General features: G+C 44.2%; 2 protein-coding genes across 2 annotated transcripts; one reads left to right on the top strand and one right to left on the bottom strand.

Annotated features, from left to right (window-relative positions):
• Positions 1–1,262: 1,262 nt before the first annotated feature.
• On the bottom strand, positions 1,263–17,569 carry LOC127478890 (proline-rich proteoglycan 2-like). The gene is made up of 3 exons (XM_051805164.1): positions 17,044–17,569; positions 1,624–1,714; positions 1,263–1,526 (listed from the first exon to the last, which is right to left on the bottom strand). The coding sequence occupies exons 1-3, from the start codon at positions 17,567–17,569 to the stop codon at positions 1,451–1,453; spliced, it is 693 nt and encodes a 230-aa protein (XP_051661124.1). The 3' UTR covers positions 1,263–1,450.
• Positions 17,437–19,179, top strand: CCDC71L (coiled-coil domain containing 71 like). The gene has a single exon (XM_051805155.1). It carries the CDS (start codon positions 17,568–17,570, stop codon positions 18,414–18,416), a length of 849 nt encoding a protein of 282 aa, XP_051661115.1. The 5' UTR covers positions 17,437–17,567; the 3' UTR covers positions 18,417–19,179.
• Positions 19,180–19,411: the final 232 nt, after the last annotated feature.

The following is a 19,411-nucleotide window of genomic DNA, read 5'->3' as shown; positions in this document are numbered from 1 at the left end:
AGATATTATCAAGTTCAGTAAAAGAAGTCAAATGGTTATGAAATATAAATACTTTTCCAGTAATATGAGAAGGGGATCAAGTTATTCTATATTCAAAAAAGAGAAAGAAAAGCATACCAGTGAAACTGCATGCTGACTTATGGGAAATTATCTTTTAAAAAAGAGAAGTTTCTGATGAACAATATGAAGTTGAATGGTATGCAGTAACCAATACTAGTTTCAACACAAGGTTTTTCTGGAGCAAACTGAATGTCTTAAGAAACATCCCCATGTTACAACAACCCCCTGCAGTGCTACAGGCTGGGCACAGAGTGGCTGGAGAGCAGCCAGGCAGAAAGGGACCTGGGAGTTTGGACTGACAGGAAGCTGAACGTGAGCCAGCAGTGTGCCCAGGTGGCCAAGAAGGCCAATGGCATCCTGGCCAGTGATTCACTCCCTTCCTGGAAGTGATTCTTCCCCTGTACTCAGCGCTGGTGAGGCCACACCTTGAGTACTGTGTCCAGGTCTGGGCCCCTCAGTTCAGGAAGGATATTGAGGTGCTGGAGCAGGTCCAGAGAAGAGCAACAAGGCTGGTGAAGGGACTTGAGCACAAGTCTTATGAGTAGAGGCTGAGGGAGCTGGGGTTCTTTAGCCTGGAGAAGAGGAGGCTCAGGGGAGAGAGACCTCATCACTCTCTACAACTATCTGAAAGGAGGTTGTAGCCAGGTGGGGGTTGGTCTCTTCTCCCAGGCAGCTCTCAGTAAGACAAGAGGTCATGGTCTTAAGCTCTGCCAGGGGAGGTTTAGGTTAGATATTAGGAAGAAATTCTTTGTAGAGAGGGTAATCAGACATTGGAATGGGCTGCCCAGGGAGGTGGTGGATTCTCTGTCCCTGGAGGATTTTAAGATGAGACTGGTTGTGGCACTTAGTGCCATGGTCTAGTAACCATGATTCTATGATTCTATGATGATCTAGCTTTAAGTTGAAAGATAAAATTTTAAAATGTTTGACCTCTATTAATAAGTTTAAAATATATTTAGAACAGTACCAAATGCAAAAAAAAAAGCCTCCTTGGATTAAAAGATTTTCCAGAAAATCTATGTGAGTAGGTAGAAGCATGAGCAGACCCTTTGGAGCTAGTAGTAGGACAGCCCTCCCTGCCTCCCTGTCCTCAGTTACTGGCAATGGAAGAGGGACTGTATTTGCTAAGTTACAGGTGGTCTTGACCCTTCACTGTTTAGGAAGAAACCTCAAATACCACTGAGGGCACAATAACTTATTTCTAGCAGGGAGCCTCAGTGCAGGGGACTGCTGGGAAATGTGGCTCTTGGACACTCACTTGGTAGGCCTAAGCTGAAGAAAAACCTGCTGTAAAGTTTGTTTTCTCCTAGAGAAAAGAAAGAGACAGGAGAGGAGAAGCTGGTTGTTTCCCTCTAGAAAGAGAAAATACCTGTCTTTTGGCCTGGTTTGGTTAGAGTGGGTGTAGCTTGCTGACATGTTCAGCCAAGGATTTTCCACTAGGGCATGCTCCTGCCTTCAGTCCGTTCCTGCCAGATACAGAGACAGCACGGGCAGATGAGCTGTCCCATGTGGGGGAAAAGGTCTTGCCGTGTTCAGCCACTCTGCAGTGATGGGAGACAGTACAGCTGGGCCAAAGGCAGGATGGTTCTTCCTACAACACCAGTGAAGCCAGTGTCGTCTGTGTTGCTGCTGCATGCAGTGACCTCCAAAGTGTCTGTAAGAAGAAGGAAGAAATTTATGTACAGAGGTGGGATTAAGGCATCGATGATATACAACACACACCCAGGAGGTCAATGACTCAGATGGGGTGGGTTGGGATATAACACAAACAGAGAATGTCTTGTGCTCACAACCTTGAAGTGAAAAATGGTAAGAATTAGAATGAGGACATTTTAGACTGTGGTGAAAGAGTATAGCACTGTACAGTGAAGGCGGCATATTCCCATTAGTTTTCAACAGTTGTGTTATTACTGTTTGTCTCACAGTTATTTTATGATAGGTAGCTATTTTATGTTTTGGATTCAATGGCTTGTCTTTTTCAAGTGCTCATACAGCCACGTGTCACATAACCAAATCCATTCATTAAGTAATTCAGTGTTGATAAAATAACCTTGATATTATTGAAATCTTTGCAGGCAGACAGCTAGCCACCTGCTAACAACTATCTACAGGTATGTATGCTGAACTCAAAACTGGATTGCAGCTGTTTGGCATTAGCTGAACCACGGTATCCCTAAGGGTTGCCTTATTTTCAGAGCAACACAATGTAGGAAGGTTTACTGTGCACAGTTGGATGGCCTGGAACACTTCTGACAGTCCTGGCACACAGGATACCTGATTCCAGCATTTTCCAGTGTTTCCCACAGGTAACCAGAGTGAACATCTGTACGGCATCTGCCCCTGGTTGGCCCACATTCTGTCAAAAAATCTTTAGGGAAGTGACAGACATCTGTGTCTTCAGGGTGATAGCTCTCATGTTCTCCCTTAGCTTTGTGTTGATCCTGATGTCCATTTGTCATGGGTGAGGTGTGATTACTCTTTCATTACTGGCCTTTAATAATTTTTTCTGCTTGTAGAGGATAGAGAAGAATTCTTTTGTGTCACCTCTGTGCAGATAATGCTTAGAAAATGAGAAAATGGGAGAGTACACTGTACATCAGTGCCTGGAAAAGTCCAAGAAAGCAATCCTGGAGCATGCACACTACCTACTGTAGTGTATTTCAAAAACAAATTCAGAGCATCTGAAACTAGGCCTTTTTTTTTTTCTTCAGTTGAAGATTCATGTGTTTTCCATGGGCATCTCAGTATTTAACTTAGGTGCCTAAAGTAAGTATGTGATTACAGCCTTCACTTGCTGCATTAGGACACAACAAGTTGGATATTTTTGTCAGCCTTATAGGGTTTCTATTTCCTCTTGGTAAACTACTTGGTTCAGTAGGTACTACCTTATATTAGCATATTCCCAGTTAAAACTGGTTATGGTAAAAATCTAATTTTCTTCTCCCCCCCTTCTAATTATAGTCTCTGAGACTTGCTTATGGGTTACTTCAGTGATGACAGATGCCTTTTACTAATATTATTCCTTTTAAAATTAATAAGTGCAAAGTTTGTAAACAAAAATCACAAGTTTCCTTATAGGGTTTAGTTTTCACATGCTAGAGGGGAACCCTGGGCCCCTGTCTGTGCCATGCTTCTCATCCTCAAATTAGGCCACCTTGTTGCAGTATCCTTCAGAACTATAATTTTATCTAGCCCTGTAATGTTAATTATTATTTTCATCATCATCAGTACAGCAACTGCCACTTATGTACCTGGAGGAGGATCGGCATCTCAAGGCTATTCTCTAGGCTTAATCCTGCAGAGACAACCAGGCTTGTCACTAGCACATCCAGGCCAAGGCCTGATCCTGTGGTGTGATTTCTTTTAATAGTGCCTAGTAAATTATTTTCAGCCATGAATTTGTCTAATTATTCTTTGAATCATGTAGGCTTTTGAAACCCATGGCATCTTGCAATTAGTTCCACAGCTCAATTATGCAGTGCATAGAGAAGTGTCTCTTTTGTTTGCCACCTGAGAATTTGATTTTATGCCTTCTAGATCTCGTATGATGAGAAACAGCCCACAACCATTCCCCATTTGTCTTTCCCATGAACTGTGTTTCACAGTCTAAAAGTCCGAGCACTCCTACTACAGAAACCATCCCATTGCTTCTTCACCATGTTAAATTTCACATTCACAGCTTTTCTAGATCTGCTCTGCCAAAGGGATGCACCATGGATTTATGGTTGCTTATTGGTATTTCCTATTTTGTTCTCCTGTCCTTTCCTAATAATGCCTTTTCATTTAAATAATGTATCACCTGGACTTCTTTGCATCACAGAGAGAGGAGGATGTTTGAGTCGCACCTTGCTAAGTCTCATGCTACCCAAAGATTAAGGAAGAGCTGTGAGAATAGGTGCTAGAGAAGTGGTATCCTCAACACATGGTCCTGTGCTGCACCAGAGCCAATGAACTCAAACACAAGCACAGAAAGGATTGTCCCTCACTGGGTGGCTGTGGTTAATCTCTGCTTGCACACTGTGTGAATACATACTTGGCAGAGGGATGGTAGTACTGTGTCCTGCTGCCTACCTGAAACTACTGCTGTGGTGCTTTCCAAGCAGTTGCCATTGCAGCACAGGGACTTTCATAGTCATCTAGAAGCACTGAATCTTTTGTACAATGTTTGTGAAACCAGAGAGAATGTTCACCAACAGCAACTACAAATGGTCCTTCCAAAGAACAATGATTGAACCCCACATTTCTAGTTAATCCACTGCAATACATTCAGTTTCACTCTTGATCTCTTGCCTTTATAATGTGTTTGACTCTGTGCTCTATCCTGACTGGATAGATAGATTTAGGCTGTGAGTTTGTGGTACTAGTAATGCAGTCTATTTATTAATAAAATGAGGTTCTTCTGAGCTATTGCCCTTAGCCTTTCTGTGTGTCTCCTTAAAAGAGTTCCTATTCTCCTTGAAATTCTTTCCAGAGTAATCTAAACCCCAGCTGCTGGTTGCCAGACCATGTTCATTGCACAGGACACTCACGTTTCTCCTGAGCAGATTATGTTGTGAATGCTAAAAATTCACGTGTGTCCTAGTTAGAACAGCTGGGACCAGTTCATCACTGGATGGGTGTAACCCAAAACTGTGTATTCTATAGCCTTCCATGCCATTTCCCAGAAACTGGTATCAATAGACTATTTACACCTTCTGCCCAGAGCAGCCTGACTCCTCAGGCTATAAACTAGGTGTTAAGAGGCCTTCGAGATAGGAGAGTTTCTCCCTGTCCTCACACTCTTTTGTGGAACTCCCTGCCCTGAGGGAAGTACTGAGCATTCCTGCCTGAACTGGAGAATATATAATCTTGGAGTCTTGGAACTTTTGGAACCACTCATGGGATCCAGAGGAACACTGCAGATCACCACTCTCAACCAGACTGCAACCATCACTCTCGACCGGACTGCAATCACCACTCTTGACCAGACTGCAACAGCACTCTCACCAACAGGTTTTCCCCTCTCCTTTTACTTTGGATGCAGGGGCCCCAAAGAACACCACTCTGTTCATGCCCCAGGGTGCTGGGCTATATATTTGGGTTTTGTGGGTTAGAACCAATTGTTTGTTTGTATAATTGTACTTACTGTATTATTTTATTAAATTGTTATTCTGACTTATAATCTCTCTTTTGAGTTGAGTTCATTTCCCCTGCTGGTTTACCTTTAAACCAGCACAACGTGGATTAGGGGAAGCCTGAGCACATTCATGGAGGAGAACTCTGTGGCCCTTCAGTTGCTCCAGAGCAGCAGCACTCCACCTACTGCTGATGCCAGCCCAGCTGCTGACCACTACTTGCCACCACCACCTGTGGTAACAGGATCTTCTCTCCCTCAGCATCCAGTACTAAGAGAGGGAAATGGAAGCATTTTTCTTGCACCCCCACAACCCTTGCATGGGGAAAGAAGAGAGGAGCACCACCACGCCACTACACAATTTTCACCCTGCAGCTGAATTTGCAGCACTTCTGTTGCCACTGCTGCCTGAACCTCCACCAATGCCACCACCTAACCATGTCAAGTGGCAGGAGGCAAGAAGTGCACTCTGATACAATGCAACTAACCCTTTTCCTGTAGACTGGTGGAAAGGAGTAACATGATTTGGTGACAGGTGAAAGAAAAATGGAAAAAAAGGGACAAAGAAGAAAATGAAAACAGTTTGAGAGCAGAAGGAACTCCATGCAAGAGAAATATTACAGAGAGAGGAAATGAAAGGTGAATGGGGTTTGTGTGTGTAAAAAATTGAGGCATTAACTGGACAGACAGGAGACGTAGTAGCTGAGAAGGGCAGTGATACACATAACAAAACAAGGCTGACCCAAATAGCCCTTGGGAACAGAGAGGAAAATTTGGGAATGGTGGGAGCTATTTCTTCAGGTCACAGTTTATGGGGCTTGCTATACTAAGGTGTTGGGTGCGGCAGTAGTTGCAGTCCTTGTCTCTTCTCAAAAACAGTGAGAGGTGCAGAAGTTGGTGGTGGCAGTTCTCACACTGTTGATGTTGGTGTTGGAGGGCTGCAGCCATAGTGGTGCTGGTTCTTCTACTTGTTTCTGCCTCCCTTTACTTGGATATTAGAAGAGACGAAAATACAGAAGACAGCTAGGAGCAGAGCTTCTTGTTCATTGAGAGTACCTGGCTTGCAGGGCAATAAAAGAGGGTGAAGCCAGTACTACAGCTGGCCACTATCACAAATGGACCTTCAGTCTATCCCAATAAGCTCTTCTCAGAGCCATCAGTGCCTCTCCCAGCTCCAAGGAGTTTGGCCACCTTAGTCAAGCTCAGCCTCTTCTCTGGTAAAAGCTGTTGCAAAGGAAATGAAGAGAGAGCCTCCTTCCCTCTGGAGCTGCTTTTATGTTAGCACTCTTTGGTTTGCAGCTGTGTCTGCACCTCCTCTCAGACCTTCTCCTTCTGACCTTGACACCCTGGCTTAGCCTCAGACCTGATTCAACATCACAGTCCTCCTGGCTGATCAGTGGCCTGAGGCTGACTCTGATCACCGCCTCCAGACCTGCTCCTGATCCGGACTCATCATCTCAATTTCCTGACACCTCATCGATGAGGCAGTATTGTTGTCATCCTCAGCTCCTGGCTTCCAGGCCTTCCCTGGTGGAGCAGCCTGCCTGTGCTGCCCCCAGCACCGTTTCTCTCACCTTACAGAGCTCTGCATTTGAAATGCAGAAACTTAGATGTGGCAAAGTATATTTCCATGTCAACTGAGCTTGGACAGGAAAGAGGGGTTTTATCCTGAAGATATGTATATGTTCAAAATTTTAAAAATATTTTATCCTGCCATAGACAGCAGAATTTTCAGAATAGTTATTTTGGTGATAAATTTAAAGCAAGCAACAGCTCAGGACTTACAACACTTTTGGGAGACCACGGCTCATGTTTTTCTGCCAGTGCATGATTAGTCAGGTCTACAAAATGCAGTAGTGCCAATGAATTATACTAAAGAAATCCTACACTGTATTAGCCATAGTTTGAGACAACTGGGTTGAGTGATAACAGGAGAGTTCAAGTCAAACATGGGCGTGGCAGATAATCAGTAGCTCTAGTCGGTACTAGGAGCTATATGTCCAAATGGTTTCCCAGTGAAAACTCTTTAACCTAGTTTTGGTAGTTTTGTTCATCTTTTTACTGGCCATAGCTAAGTGGTGCATCTCTGGATCAGAACCTGGAGATGCTGTTTGAAGAGGAAGTAACTAGGGATTGGTTCACAAGTATGAATGGTAAGTGACTTCTAGGAGAGATAATGAACTGGAATACAGTCCATAAGGAGAGACAGGAGAAGGCTGCATAGGAGCTGAACTGATTTATCAATGGCCAATTTGTTTTTGCCACCAATCTCTCCACTTCTGCTCTGGGTGTTACATAAGTGATGTAGGTTAGTTTAAAGAAGAGACTGGTCGTTGGAAATGATCAGTTTTGACTGAAAATATATCTACAACTGTGATAGAATTAATTTCATTTTAATCAGGATTCCCAGAGGACTCTTACCTAAACTAAGTATAACATTTTTCTAAAATCAATGGAGATAAATGGCTGAAATGCCCATATCCATGCTGACAGCTAGCCTACACCAGACACTTCAGTGATTTAAAAAACATCTGATTTAGTTTGTGATCAGGTGAAGCATTTCCTTGCAATCCACTTGTCTTTCTCGCTCATTTTCTAATTCCTTTCTAATCTTTCCACTTCTGTATAATTGGACAGCTCTCCATCTTCACGTGTTTTAACCTCTCCTGGCACAAGAACTGTCTGTTAGGAAATGCCTGCCACCGAGGAAAGCCATTCTACCATCTCTGCCTTGGTGAGTTTGTGGGGGTTTTTTTGTTTGGTTGGTTTTGGATATTTGTTTTGGTTTTGTTTGTCCAAATTTTATGCAAAGAGAGGTTATGTCTAGCAACCATTTTCAGCAGTTATCGATAATTGTTACATCAGTCCTGGAGTCTCAGTCTCAGCTTTTTAGTTTCCTCTATTGTTTTTTCCCCAACTTATTTTTCCTTTGCTATTGTACATGGCATGTACCTATCAAGATCTACATATTATCATATTTACTTTGTAATTAAATTGTTTGATTCTATAAGCATTGTGGGACAAAACAGAACATGCAGCAAGCAAAGCAAACCTGTGTTGTAGGATATTGTACTATATTAGTCAGTGGGAGGAAGTGGTGCTTTTGGAAATGCCGGCTCATTTTAGCAGGAAGCAAATGGGCAGGAATTTCAGTGATTCAGCTTTCAGTCAGGGAGGGACGACCAGGAAGAATATGGATCAGGAAGAAGCCAGAAAAGGAATGGAGAGTATGAGGAATATGAAAGGGAAGATGGTTCTGGGGCATATAATATGTAATGCTGAGGATAAATGTGGTATTTCTCTGCTACGATGTGTCCAATCCATTGCTACAGAGCAGAGAAGCCTGTCTGTGTTTCGGACAAGACTTGAGGCTAGCCTCTGGCATCTTCATTTACGCTTCTAAATAATGTTCACTTTTTCCAAAGTGATGGGCCATTTGCAGTTCTCACTGCCTGCAAGGGAATAATGAATGGCTCAGGCCATGAATTGCAAATGCCAAGCACTGAGCAGCTCCCTCCAGACAATGCATTAACTTCAGACTTTAGGCTCCCAGTGTCAAAAACTTAGAACTCAAAATGCAGATGTAAAAGAATGCTAATGGACAGTGAAAATTCTGACTTAATTAGATGGCTTTAATTAAACCAGTAGTAACCTGTACGTGGATACCCTTAAATGTGAGCAACAATGGCTCTTTGAGCTTAAACTGAATAGGAGCCAGTATAAACTAAACTGAAATGCCACACAAACTGACCACACTAGGTCTTACCATGGGTTTAAGTCAGTAAAAGATTAAACAACTACCATTTCTTGTTTGGAGGAGCCTTCCAAAGGTAGCTGAAGGGAGTGGGAATCAAATATACACAATTTGTTAACTCACTTTTTCACTTTACAGTTAAAGTTTGGGGCACTTGTATATTTTGGAAAATATTTTATGCAATAGCTGGTTAATAACACTCATATATACCTCTGTGAGAACAAAGACATTAAGAAATTCACAGTATTTCTTAAAGATAATTTTAAAATACTGGTAAATGAGCTACTTATCCACCTGGAGCCATTTCAGGTTCACGAGTATGAATGAACTCGCCCTTTTTGTAGAGAACCTTTATAATAATGCAGATCATGTGTAAGGTCAGAACCTCAGCTAGTAGCAGTCACTGTGCCTGTATTGAAATGAAGAATATCTACAGCTATACAAAATCTGTTCTTTCATTTGAAAATCTAAAACTCCAGTTCTCAAGGTATTATAATTCTATTTTTATTCTTTCTTCGTAAAAATGTTATTAAAAATGGTCAAAATAATTACTGTCTTCACATTATCCAGTTTTGATATTTATTATGTGCTGGCATGAAATCACACGAATTTTAAAAGGATTATAAAGAATGCTATCAACCAAGTGTTACAGAACTATAAATTATTAGAATATTTGGGGAAATTTTTATAAGTCACAGTTGAGGGGTTTGAACTGGATCTGCATTGAATAACATTAAAAATACTTTTAAGGAATAGAAAATGATACAACTAAAAGTAATGTGGGTGGAATTCTAGCAGGTGTAAGTCGGGGCAAGATATCAGTTTAGTAAAGGGATTCAGCTCATGTGAGGGGACGTGGCACCTCCGCGTTCCCTCCGCCAGGTCTCCCCTGCCGGCTCCCAGCGCTGCAAACAGGGGCCACTGAAGGCCCCTGCCCCTCTGCGGCCGGGACACGGGGCCCTTGGCAGGAGCAAGGGAGCAGGTCGGAGATAAGCCTTCCAGGCTTTTGAAGCCCATGCCTAACTTGGAGAACAAAAGAGAGATTCAAAAGGAGGTGTTAATGCTAACAGCGAACATCTACATGATAATTGACTGCTTACAACTTTCACTGAAACAGAGAGATCAAGACCCTTTTTCACCTAAAGTGTCTGAAGCTTACTTTCTCTGCCCTGTGAAAGTGCCAGAGGCGACCTGAAAAAAAGACCGGTTTCTGTCACTTTCCATTAAAACAAACACAGCGGGCAGCAGGGTTCGCAGGATTCATTTGGACAAAGAGAATAAAATAAGAGCGATCCTGGCTAAGACGTGGTCCGGTGACACAGTAAAGCTGCTGTAAATATCTATTTAATAAAGCTACATCCATATGACATACAAAGCCGAGCTAGTATCATCTCCCTTGCTCTAATTCACTCAAAGCATTTTGGAGGGTATCTTCTCTCCATGGACTTTATGCTGGATCATGTATTGTGTCCTCCCTAGGCCAGCATAAAACATAAATCCAGTATAAACATTGCATTGTATCCTGTGGCAAGTTAAACAACAAAAAAAATCAATTGCGGCTCCCTCTGTTCTGGAGTGAATTTGTCCTGTCAGCTCATCTGGTAGGAAGGAAAACGGCAGCACAGGCTGGAGGGTATCATGAAAAGAATTCCTGAGCTGACGTGCTCAGCCACACGGTATCAAGAAATAAGATTTAATTAATAAGGTCATTAAATAATTGCTAGTAGGCTTTAAAAAATGTCTGGTTTGAGACAAGTGAATGAAATTCACATTTGTTTTAACAATGACCGTACTTTAAATAAGGTGCCTCAGGAAACAGTGTGATCAATATTACAAGATGACATGGTCTGTGATGTGTGAGAACCATGTTCTTGAGCAACATATTTCTTATGCTGGAATTATATTCAGAAAGCAGTACTAGACTGACCCATTTTACACCTTTGATAATACTGAAAACACACCACTTGGTCCCATATTGGAAAGTAGTCAAGATTATATTTCTGTTTTATAAATGAGGATTATCCTTTGAAGGATCTACAGTAAGGAACATATTTTAGACAGAAAGTAACTGGAGAAATAGAAGAAGGAGAATGTTCCAGCAGAAATTATACCAGCAGAAACCAGAATTTTAAAAAAGAAGATGAAAAGAAAAAGAAGAAAAAGGGGAAAAAAAGGCTTTGCCTTTTCTGTCAATGGAACCATAGATTCACAGTATTGTGGAGGTTTGCCGGGACACCTGCAATCATCTGCTCCAACCTCACTGTTCAGAGCAGGGTCAGAAAAAGGAGGCTGCCCAGGACTGTGTGCAGTAGGTTTCTGAACACCTCTCTGTGTAACCTGGTCGAATGTACAATCTCCCCTAAAAACATTTTTTCTTGTGTTGCTGCACACCCTGGTGACATCTTCTCATGGTGACAGTTTCTCAACAATGGCACGTCTCCTGCAGGCTAGGAGACCACCTCCCACTGCTCTCGCTCCAGTGAAAGGCTCCAGGCACTCCCAGCAGCCTGAGGAGTGCAGAGCTCAATCCTCCTTCTGAAGCTTTATTTGGAAGCTGTCCTAGAATGAAATAGGTAAGAACACAAAAGAAATTGGAATAGGTATTGTGAAATAATCTAATCTGTGGAAGCATTTATTGTATAATCAGAAGGGGGGGGGGGGGGGGCTTTTTCCCCTTAGTCTAGCATATTCAGCTTCCAAAATCTGCATTCTCTACCTACACCACGTTCCATTATTTGATTACTCGCCTTACCAACTTACTTGGTGAAGACAATACGATGTATGTCTCAGCATGTCTCTTTTGCATTGACTTTCCAAAGAGGGCACAGTGGTTAGTGTTACTTTGTCTACAGTAACGTTAACATCCCGTGAACTACTCTAGGAGTAGAAAAGATAGAACATTTGGTAATAATACAGTCAAAGCCAACAGGAGAGGTAAAACAGAAGGCTTAGATGGACTGAAAGGCATAAGAGAAAAATAAGATGAAATAAAAACAGCATTAGCGAGAAAAGTTTTCACACTGGATGTAAAACCCAAGGGCTTCTTAATGTTTTAGACCAAGAGACCATTACTGACCCTCAAGACTGTAGTGACCACAGACACAGCTATTATCAGCATTTTTCAATTGCAGGGCAATGACAAGTGATGCAGAGTTTGTATAGTTATGTGCATCACGTACAGATAACTTCCCAGAATGTGAAAAAAGTTAAATGTTAAACAGCCTCTGCTGAAATATCTTCCAGCAGTGCTCTCTGTATCACAAAGCATGCTTCTTTGTGTATTTTTATTTTTACTTTTCCTTCGGGTTTTTTTTGAATGTACCAAAGTCTTCTGCTAAAATATGTTAGAGAAGTTTTCTTCTTTCAAACATTACTGACAATGAATGCTATTAAAATAAAAGCTTATTTTAAAAAAATCCTTTCTTCCCCTCTGATGTAGCCAGTCATCATTTTGAAAGACTGTTTTGAAATTGTATTGAGGCAATGGACAATGTGAATAATGAGTATGTAATGATCAGAGCCAGTGGAATACACTTTACCTCAGGCTCAGTCCTTGCTGTGCCCCTGCCAGAGTGTGGTTCTTGACTGCTGGTGGATTTTGTAACCTCTGCATTTCTTTCTCTGCAAATGCTTTGTTACTTTTTATCTCAAGAATATATTCTTTAGTTGCTGCAAGCTGATGAAACAATAAAGCTCTGGGAGAGAAATACTATATTTAATTGGTGTGGATGCCCTCTTCTGTATTCTAACAGGTCCATAGAGTACAACCAGCTTTGATGCCCAGTTCCAGGGTCCACCTAGTCCAGCTTCCGTGTCTGTTAGAGGCCAGAAGAGGAAGGTTAGGGAAAGTATGTGAGAATATTGCAAACATTGAGAATTACTTCCCTAGATATATTCTTCCTTCCTTTCCTAGCCCTTGGTTTATGTCCTTTCTGAGCCCAAGGGTTTCATGTGCAACAGTTATTGGTGGATTTTTTCCTTCCAGTCATGTCTAATCATTTTGAATGGTGTGCTCTGTAATGCCTGTAAATGTACTAGGGTACATTTTTCCATTTTGGGACCCACAACTTCGCTGGAAAATGAGTTCCACAGAGGAATTATGATTCATCAGGGAAAAAAAAAGCATGTCTTTTTGGTCATTTAGTTTTCTGCTTTATAGCTTCATCTGCTTCTCTGTCATTCTTAGATTATGAAAACTAAGACATAATAATTTCTTATCTGCCTTCTTTGTACTATCACAGTTTTATAAACCTTTATCATATTCATCCTCAGCCATCTGTTTTTTTCAAGCTGAAGAGTCTTAGCCTATTTAATCTCTTCTCATAGAGAAGCTGATCCATATTTTTACTCATCCCAGTTGCCCTTCTTTGTATCATTGCTATATTCATTTAGAGATGGTAAGGCTAGAAATGCACGGTATTCAAGATTCCTGGAGGCACAATGGACTTGCATTCAGCAGAATGCTCTCTTCTGTTTTGCTTTCTATCCCTTCCACAGTGATTCCTAACACCCTATTTCCCTTTTTGACTGCAGCTGTGATTTCTACACACAGTGATTCTGCATTTTTTTTCCTCAAATAACTGCTTGAGAAACTATTCTTGTAAATTATTTGCTTTTGTCTGTTTTCTAAAGTATTTTCAGGAATTTTGCCAGTGCTTGTCTGAGCACTTCTCAGACACAGGAATCTGATGACTATTGGGTAACATCTGAAGTTTAGTTGCTAATGGATGTGGAATCATGTTTGCACTGCCATGCAAACTTTCCTGAAAGTATGCTAAAGACATTTAGGAATCAAATTAACTGAAGCAGGCTGCCAGTTAATGCAACCTCTCAACAGCAGAGGTAAAGATATTAGGAAAAGACATTGGACAGTAAGCCTGTTCTTGCTGATCTGGGTAGAAGAGCATAAGTATGCTGGAGGAAAAGTCCCAGCAGCATAAGTGATGCGACTTAATATCCAGAATTTTAGGATTCATCAACAGGACTCAAAATGGTGGGATCATAAGATTGTTAGCATTTAAAATAATTGTCAGTTACCTGTGAGTTTTTGTGGTACTAGAAAGGAATTTTTTAAAAAAATAAAGTGTCTTTGTTGTGTAGCAATTTATGTACCAATATCTCAATTGCTACTTCATTCGTCATTCTCAAGAATTCTATAAAGAAAAGAAATTCCAACAAATAATTGAGAACAAAGATTACGGGGGTTTTTTTTACTCCTCTCTGTTCCAATGTAGACCTTTCCTGTATTTTTAGAATAATGATTGTTAGAAGATCTACAGAAAATTAAGTAATCAAGTCTACACATCTTAGTCAAGCCATTTTGATCCACTTCTTCATTTTATTCATCTATTAAGGAAAGGCAATATTTACTTATATAACTCATGAGTACTGTGAGTGATAATTAATGCTTATAAGATGTAGTATGATTGAAATGAAGAGCTATGCACTTCCAAAGGATTATTAATTTTATTATCATTGTTATTACTGTACTGAGCTATTGGAAATTACTAAAAGATAGCCAATTACTGTGGATTTTCTTGAGTTGACTTTGTAGGGTATTAAAACAAGAGTGTTACACTGCAGAAAACTCATAACGAAGTTGTAAAAGTGAGATTATATCCTATGCCTTAAAATGGTATTGTCCATCCTGGAAGCAAAAAAATCCAAATAATGAATAAATTCTGATTAAGACAAAAATGTGCTGATCTCTCTTTTCACTTATAGTTATAGTGACTCATTTACTGCTTGCTGAAAAATCCCCATTTCTGTCTCCATGATTTTTGAGTCGTATGCCAGAAATGTTTGTGATTTCTGGAAAAAAGGTTATGGCCAATGGGCAACTGGATTTCTGCAGTTTAACGAGAGCTGTCTTGTCAGGTGGGCTGCTGAATTGGATAGTTTGATAGCTCCTGCCACTGAGAATGTGAGCACAGGTCAGCTCTTGTGGTCCAAGTGATGAGCCACTTGCTAAGCTGTGGTGACCTCGTGGCTGCGACCCTCATACACCAGAGTGTGACTAACAGCAGCATCGCTGGATCAAGAGATGCCTGTCCCTAATGCTTTCAGCTCGGAGCTTTTATTCTCTGCTTCATAGGACATCTCCCTCAGTTAAACCAATCTGGCTACATGACTGTGCTTTACAGCACAGTATGCTGTGAAATGAATCTGATTAAAAATGGCACTAACACCATCATTTTGGAAAAGGTTTCCTTTTAAAAAATAGGTCATTTATAAAGCTGATTTAGAACATGGCTGTACTTCGAGATTGTCCCCATGAAGATTTAAAATATCTTCGTTAATATCCACTCTAAATGGTTATTTGGATTAATATTCTTGAGTTTCCCATGAACACAGGTTGAATTATACTGTGAAGAAAATTAATTATTTCCACTGGCAGTAAGGAATAATTTCTTACGCAGAATTTCTGCCTCCTACTTGACTGGATTTCTAGACATTCCAATTTAAGTTCTTGATGAGTTGAGAATAAAAGATTTCCCTATCCTAAACTGAAAGATTAATTACAGAACAAAGACTGTCTATGAAGAAAAATGTTATTCCTCACCCTTTACCAATGCTGAGAGAAAGTAATTAGTTAGGGGTCTAATCAAACCCCCAGCAGGATTTGTAGTGAAAGGTTAAACCATCGCTGTCCTTCCTGACACCTTGCTGTTCTGGGTGCTGGAAAGAGCTCTGGTTTAACTGCAACAATCCAAGAACCTAACAGGACACTCTCCCTATGACAGCAATCTCTGAAGTATTGGAAAGCATGATCTAGAGGATCATGGGATTTCACAACAGCTGACAAAATTGTGCAATTGTAGCAGTGCTGTGCAGGAAGAAATGCTGATGTGGATTCAGAGAGGTGGTGACTCTCAGAGGGCTCAACCAGTGCAAGTTTTTACTGCTTCATTTGGGACATGCTTTGTTGGGATATCAAGCCAATTCCACTGATGCTGTAAATATTTCAGTCTTAACAGAAAGCAGCTTGGGAGAAAAGGACCCGGGGGTCTTGGTGGACACCAGGTTGAACATGAGCAAGCAATGTGCCCTTGCCACAAAGAAGGGGAAAAGTATCCTGGGCTGCATTACGCAAAGTATTGCTCGCAGTTTGAGGGAGGTGATCTTTCCACTTTATTCAGTGCTGGTGAGGCCACACCTGGAGTCCAGTTCTGGGTTTCTCGGTACAAGAGAAACATAGACACACCGGAGAGAGTCCAACAAAGGACCGCAAAGATGATGAAGAGGCTGGAGTATCTCTCCTGTGAGGAAAGGCTGAGCGAGCTGGGACTGTTCAGCTGGAGAAGAGAAGGCTCGGGGAATCTCATCAGTGTACACAGATACCTGAAGGGAGGGAGCAGAGAGAGTAGAGCTGGACTCTTCCTATGGTGCCCAGTGACAGGACCAGAGGCAATGGGCACAAACCGAAACACAGAAGGTTCCTTCCAAACATCAGGAAACACCTTTTTACTGTGAGGGTGACCGAGCCCTGGCACAGGTTGCCCAGAGAGATTGAAAGCACCCACAAAGATCAGAGTCCAACTCTCTGCTCCTCACAGGAATACCTAAAACTAAACCATATGAGAAAGACTATAACTGAGATGTTCCTTGAACTCTGACAGGGTTGGTGCTGTGATCGTTTTGCTGCGGAGCCTGTTCCAGTGACCAATTACCCTCTCAGAGAACTTTTTCTCGATGTCAAATCTGAACTTCCCCTGATGCAGCTTCATTCCGATTTCTCAAGTCCTATCAGTCGTCATCAGAGAGAGGAGTCTCCATCCTTGGAGATGTTCAAAAGCCATCTAGACATGATCCTGGATAACCTGCTTTAGGTGGCCCTGCTTTAGGTGGCCCTGGTCCAGGAAGGTTGGACCAGGTACCTCCAGAGGTTCCTTCCAACCTTCACTGTTCTGTGATTTTGTGAATTATGATGTTGTTGACTGACTGGCCTACAGGTTCATGTTAAAAAACCCCACTGCAACAGGATGGATGTATTTAATATCATGTGAAGGTCTTCACTGTATCACGTCTGTTGACCTATTTTTGTCATTTCACTCAGTGTATTCATGGTTCCTCCTCCGCGGAGCTTGCCCATCGAAGTGTCCAACCAGACCCTTACTCAAACATATTTCAGTCACCAAACCACCTTCGTCGACCTCCCTGTGAGGATCCTCACCCTCGAAGCGAGGCGCGACGCCGGCACACGGCTCAGAGCTCACCCCGCCACGCGGGACCGTCACGCCCTTCCCTGCGGGAAGGGGCCGCCAGCTGGGACACCCTACTGGGGATGGGGGTCTCGGGGCTCGGCGTCGCGCTGGGGTCCGGGCTGACCGAGCCCGGCGGGACCTCCGCTGCGGGGGCCCAAGGCTCCAGGGCCCCCCCGCCGGCCCCCGCGGCCACCGCCCCCGACGGGGCGGGGCCGGGCCCGCCCGACGCGTTTCGAACGGGCCAACGGGCGGCGCGGGGGGGGGCGGGCGCGCGCAGGCCCCGCCCGGGACTTTAAAGCGCCATTTTGTGCTGGGCGCAGGACATCGATCGTCGCTCACACCCGGCGGGCGCCCGGCGGTGGCCGGAGCCTGCCCTCGGCGCTGCGTCCGCGCTGCCTTCTCGGCGTCTGTCCCGCCACCCCGTCCCTCTGCCTCCATGACCCGCAGTAGGAAGCAGGCGGCACTGGAGAGAGGAGCCGGGAAGATGAACCCAGAGGCGGGGAGCGCCGCGGCGGCGGCGGCGGGAGCCCGGTCGGCGGCGGCGGCAGGGGCAGCTGGCGGCGAAACGGCGGCCGCCGCCTGGGGGCTGGAGGGGGAAGCGGAGAAAGTTGTGTACTCGCGCTCGCAGGTCTCCTTCGCTGGCACCAAGGCGCTGGGCGACGCCCTCAAGCTCTTCATGCCCAAGTCCACTGAGTTTATGAGCTCGGACTCGGAGCTGTGGAACTTCCTCTGCAGCCTCAAGCACGAGTTCTCCCCGGTCATCCTCCGCAGCAAGGACGTCTACGGATACTCCTCCTGCCGCGCTGTCGTCCCCGACCCGCCACCGCCCTCGGAGCGGCCCCGCCGCCGCGCCGGCAAGCGGCGCCTCCCGGCCGCCGACGCCAAGCGCCGGGCCGGGGCGGCGGGCGGCAGCGCCAAGCGGCGGCGGCGGCGGCGGCGGCGCAGAAGGGAGCGGGGCAGGCAGCGCTCGGCGGTCGGTGGCCCCCGCGCAGCGGGGCAGGAGGAGGAGGCGGCGGCGGAGGCGCCGGAGCCGCCGGGCGAGCAGGCGGACAGAGAGCGGGGCAGCCCGGCGGCGGCCGCCTGGGAGCCGTTCGGCGGCAGATCGCTGGAGGAGATTTGGAAGGCGGCCACCCCCCGCCTCACCACGTTCCCCACCATCCGTGTGCGGGGCAGCGTGTGGAGCCGGCGGAGCCTGGCGGCGGCGCGGCGGCGGGCGCAGCGGATCCTCGGCGTGGACCTGTCCCCCGTGGTGCGGGTGCGCCGCTTCCCCGTGGCGCCGTCCTGAGCCCGCGGGGGCCCCGCTCCGCGCGCCTTACCTGGGCCGCGGTGCGGACAAAGAGACCGGTATCAGTCACCTGTTTACATTGCTTTTGTCTGGATCGTGTTCTGCTGCAGCACTTTATGGCCCACTCGGGCGGCGTCGGGCCCCCCGCCGTATGGGGGGCGGCCTGCCGGGCCCCGGCCTCGCCCCGGGCTGGGACCGTCTGGCAGGTATCACGCATGGGGACCAAGTTCCACTTCCACTTTTTTTCTCTCCCATTGGGCTACCTCACTGGTCCAGAAGTCCACCCAAGAAGTTATTTTCCAAAGGAACTTACTTTCATGCTTGTATAATAAAGCACCATCTGAATTCTTGCTATTTTTTCCTTCCCCCTCCCTTCCCCATTTCTGATGGATTATGTATGCTTTGTGGTGTTGCACTAGTATGTGCTCAGGGTATTTTGAATCCCAAGCATTCCCAAGTTTCAGTTTATTCTGATAAAGGATGCATAAAGAATGGAGGTTCAGGACTTGTGGCTGTTCTTGATGGTGCAAAAACTTTTTTTTAATTATAATTTCATGGGCTTAGTGATATATAAAGATGTATTGCGCAGTATAATTGTTACACTTTTGTATCTAAAGTCATTTTTAAAGTTTTCTAGTTGAACTAAGTATTTGTTTCTATGGAGCACCTAAAGATAGAATCATCCTGATATTTTATAACCCTGTTTACTTTAGGGAAGCTCATTTGGTCAACCTAAGTGAACTTAATAAAAGTTAAAGAACAAGTGGCTTTCAGTTCAATGAAACTGCACAGGGTTGGGTTCCTGGTGAAGTACACCACCACCGAGGCGCTTTATGTCAATGAGCTCTGCCTTTTTGAAGAATGTAACTGCTCATCAAAGCAATCTGTAGGTATCTGGAGGTGAACTATGATCCGATGTTGGTGCTGACAGCCAGAAGTCAGGAGCTCACATGACATAAATATCACACTGAAGTGCCTAGCTCTGCAAAAAGAGC

This window comes from Manacus candei, unplaced genomic scaffold, assembly GCF_025592945.1.
Source record: "Manacus candei isolate 608988 ecotype Guabito, Panama unplaced genomic scaffold, ASM2559294v1 h1tg000063l, whole genome shotgun sequence".
Lineage (NCBI taxonomy): Eukaryota > Metazoa > Chordata > Aves > Passeriformes > Pipridae > Manacus > Manacus candei.
This window is presented reverse-complemented; position numbering and strand designations above follow the sequence as displayed.

Excerpts from the sequence above, each read along its gene's own strand:
- CCDC71L (XM_051805155.1), top strand. The coding sequence starts at position 17,568 with ATGACCCGCAGTAGGAAGCAGGCGGCACTGGAGAGAGGAGCCGGGAAG.
- LOC127478890 (XM_051805164.1), bottom strand. The coding sequence starts at position 17,569 with ATGGAGGCAGAGGGACGGGGTGGCGGGACAGACGCCGAGAAGGCAGCG. Across the intron at positions 1,715-17,043 it reads GGTGACTGAAATATGTTTGA|ACACTTTGGAGGTCACTGCA; the intron begins GTAAGGGTCTGG and ends TTCTTCTTACAG. Across the intron at positions 1,527-1,623 it reads ATCCTGCCTTTGGCCCAGCT|GAACGGACTGAAGGCAGGAG; the intron begins GTACTGTCTCCC and ends TGTATCTGGCAG.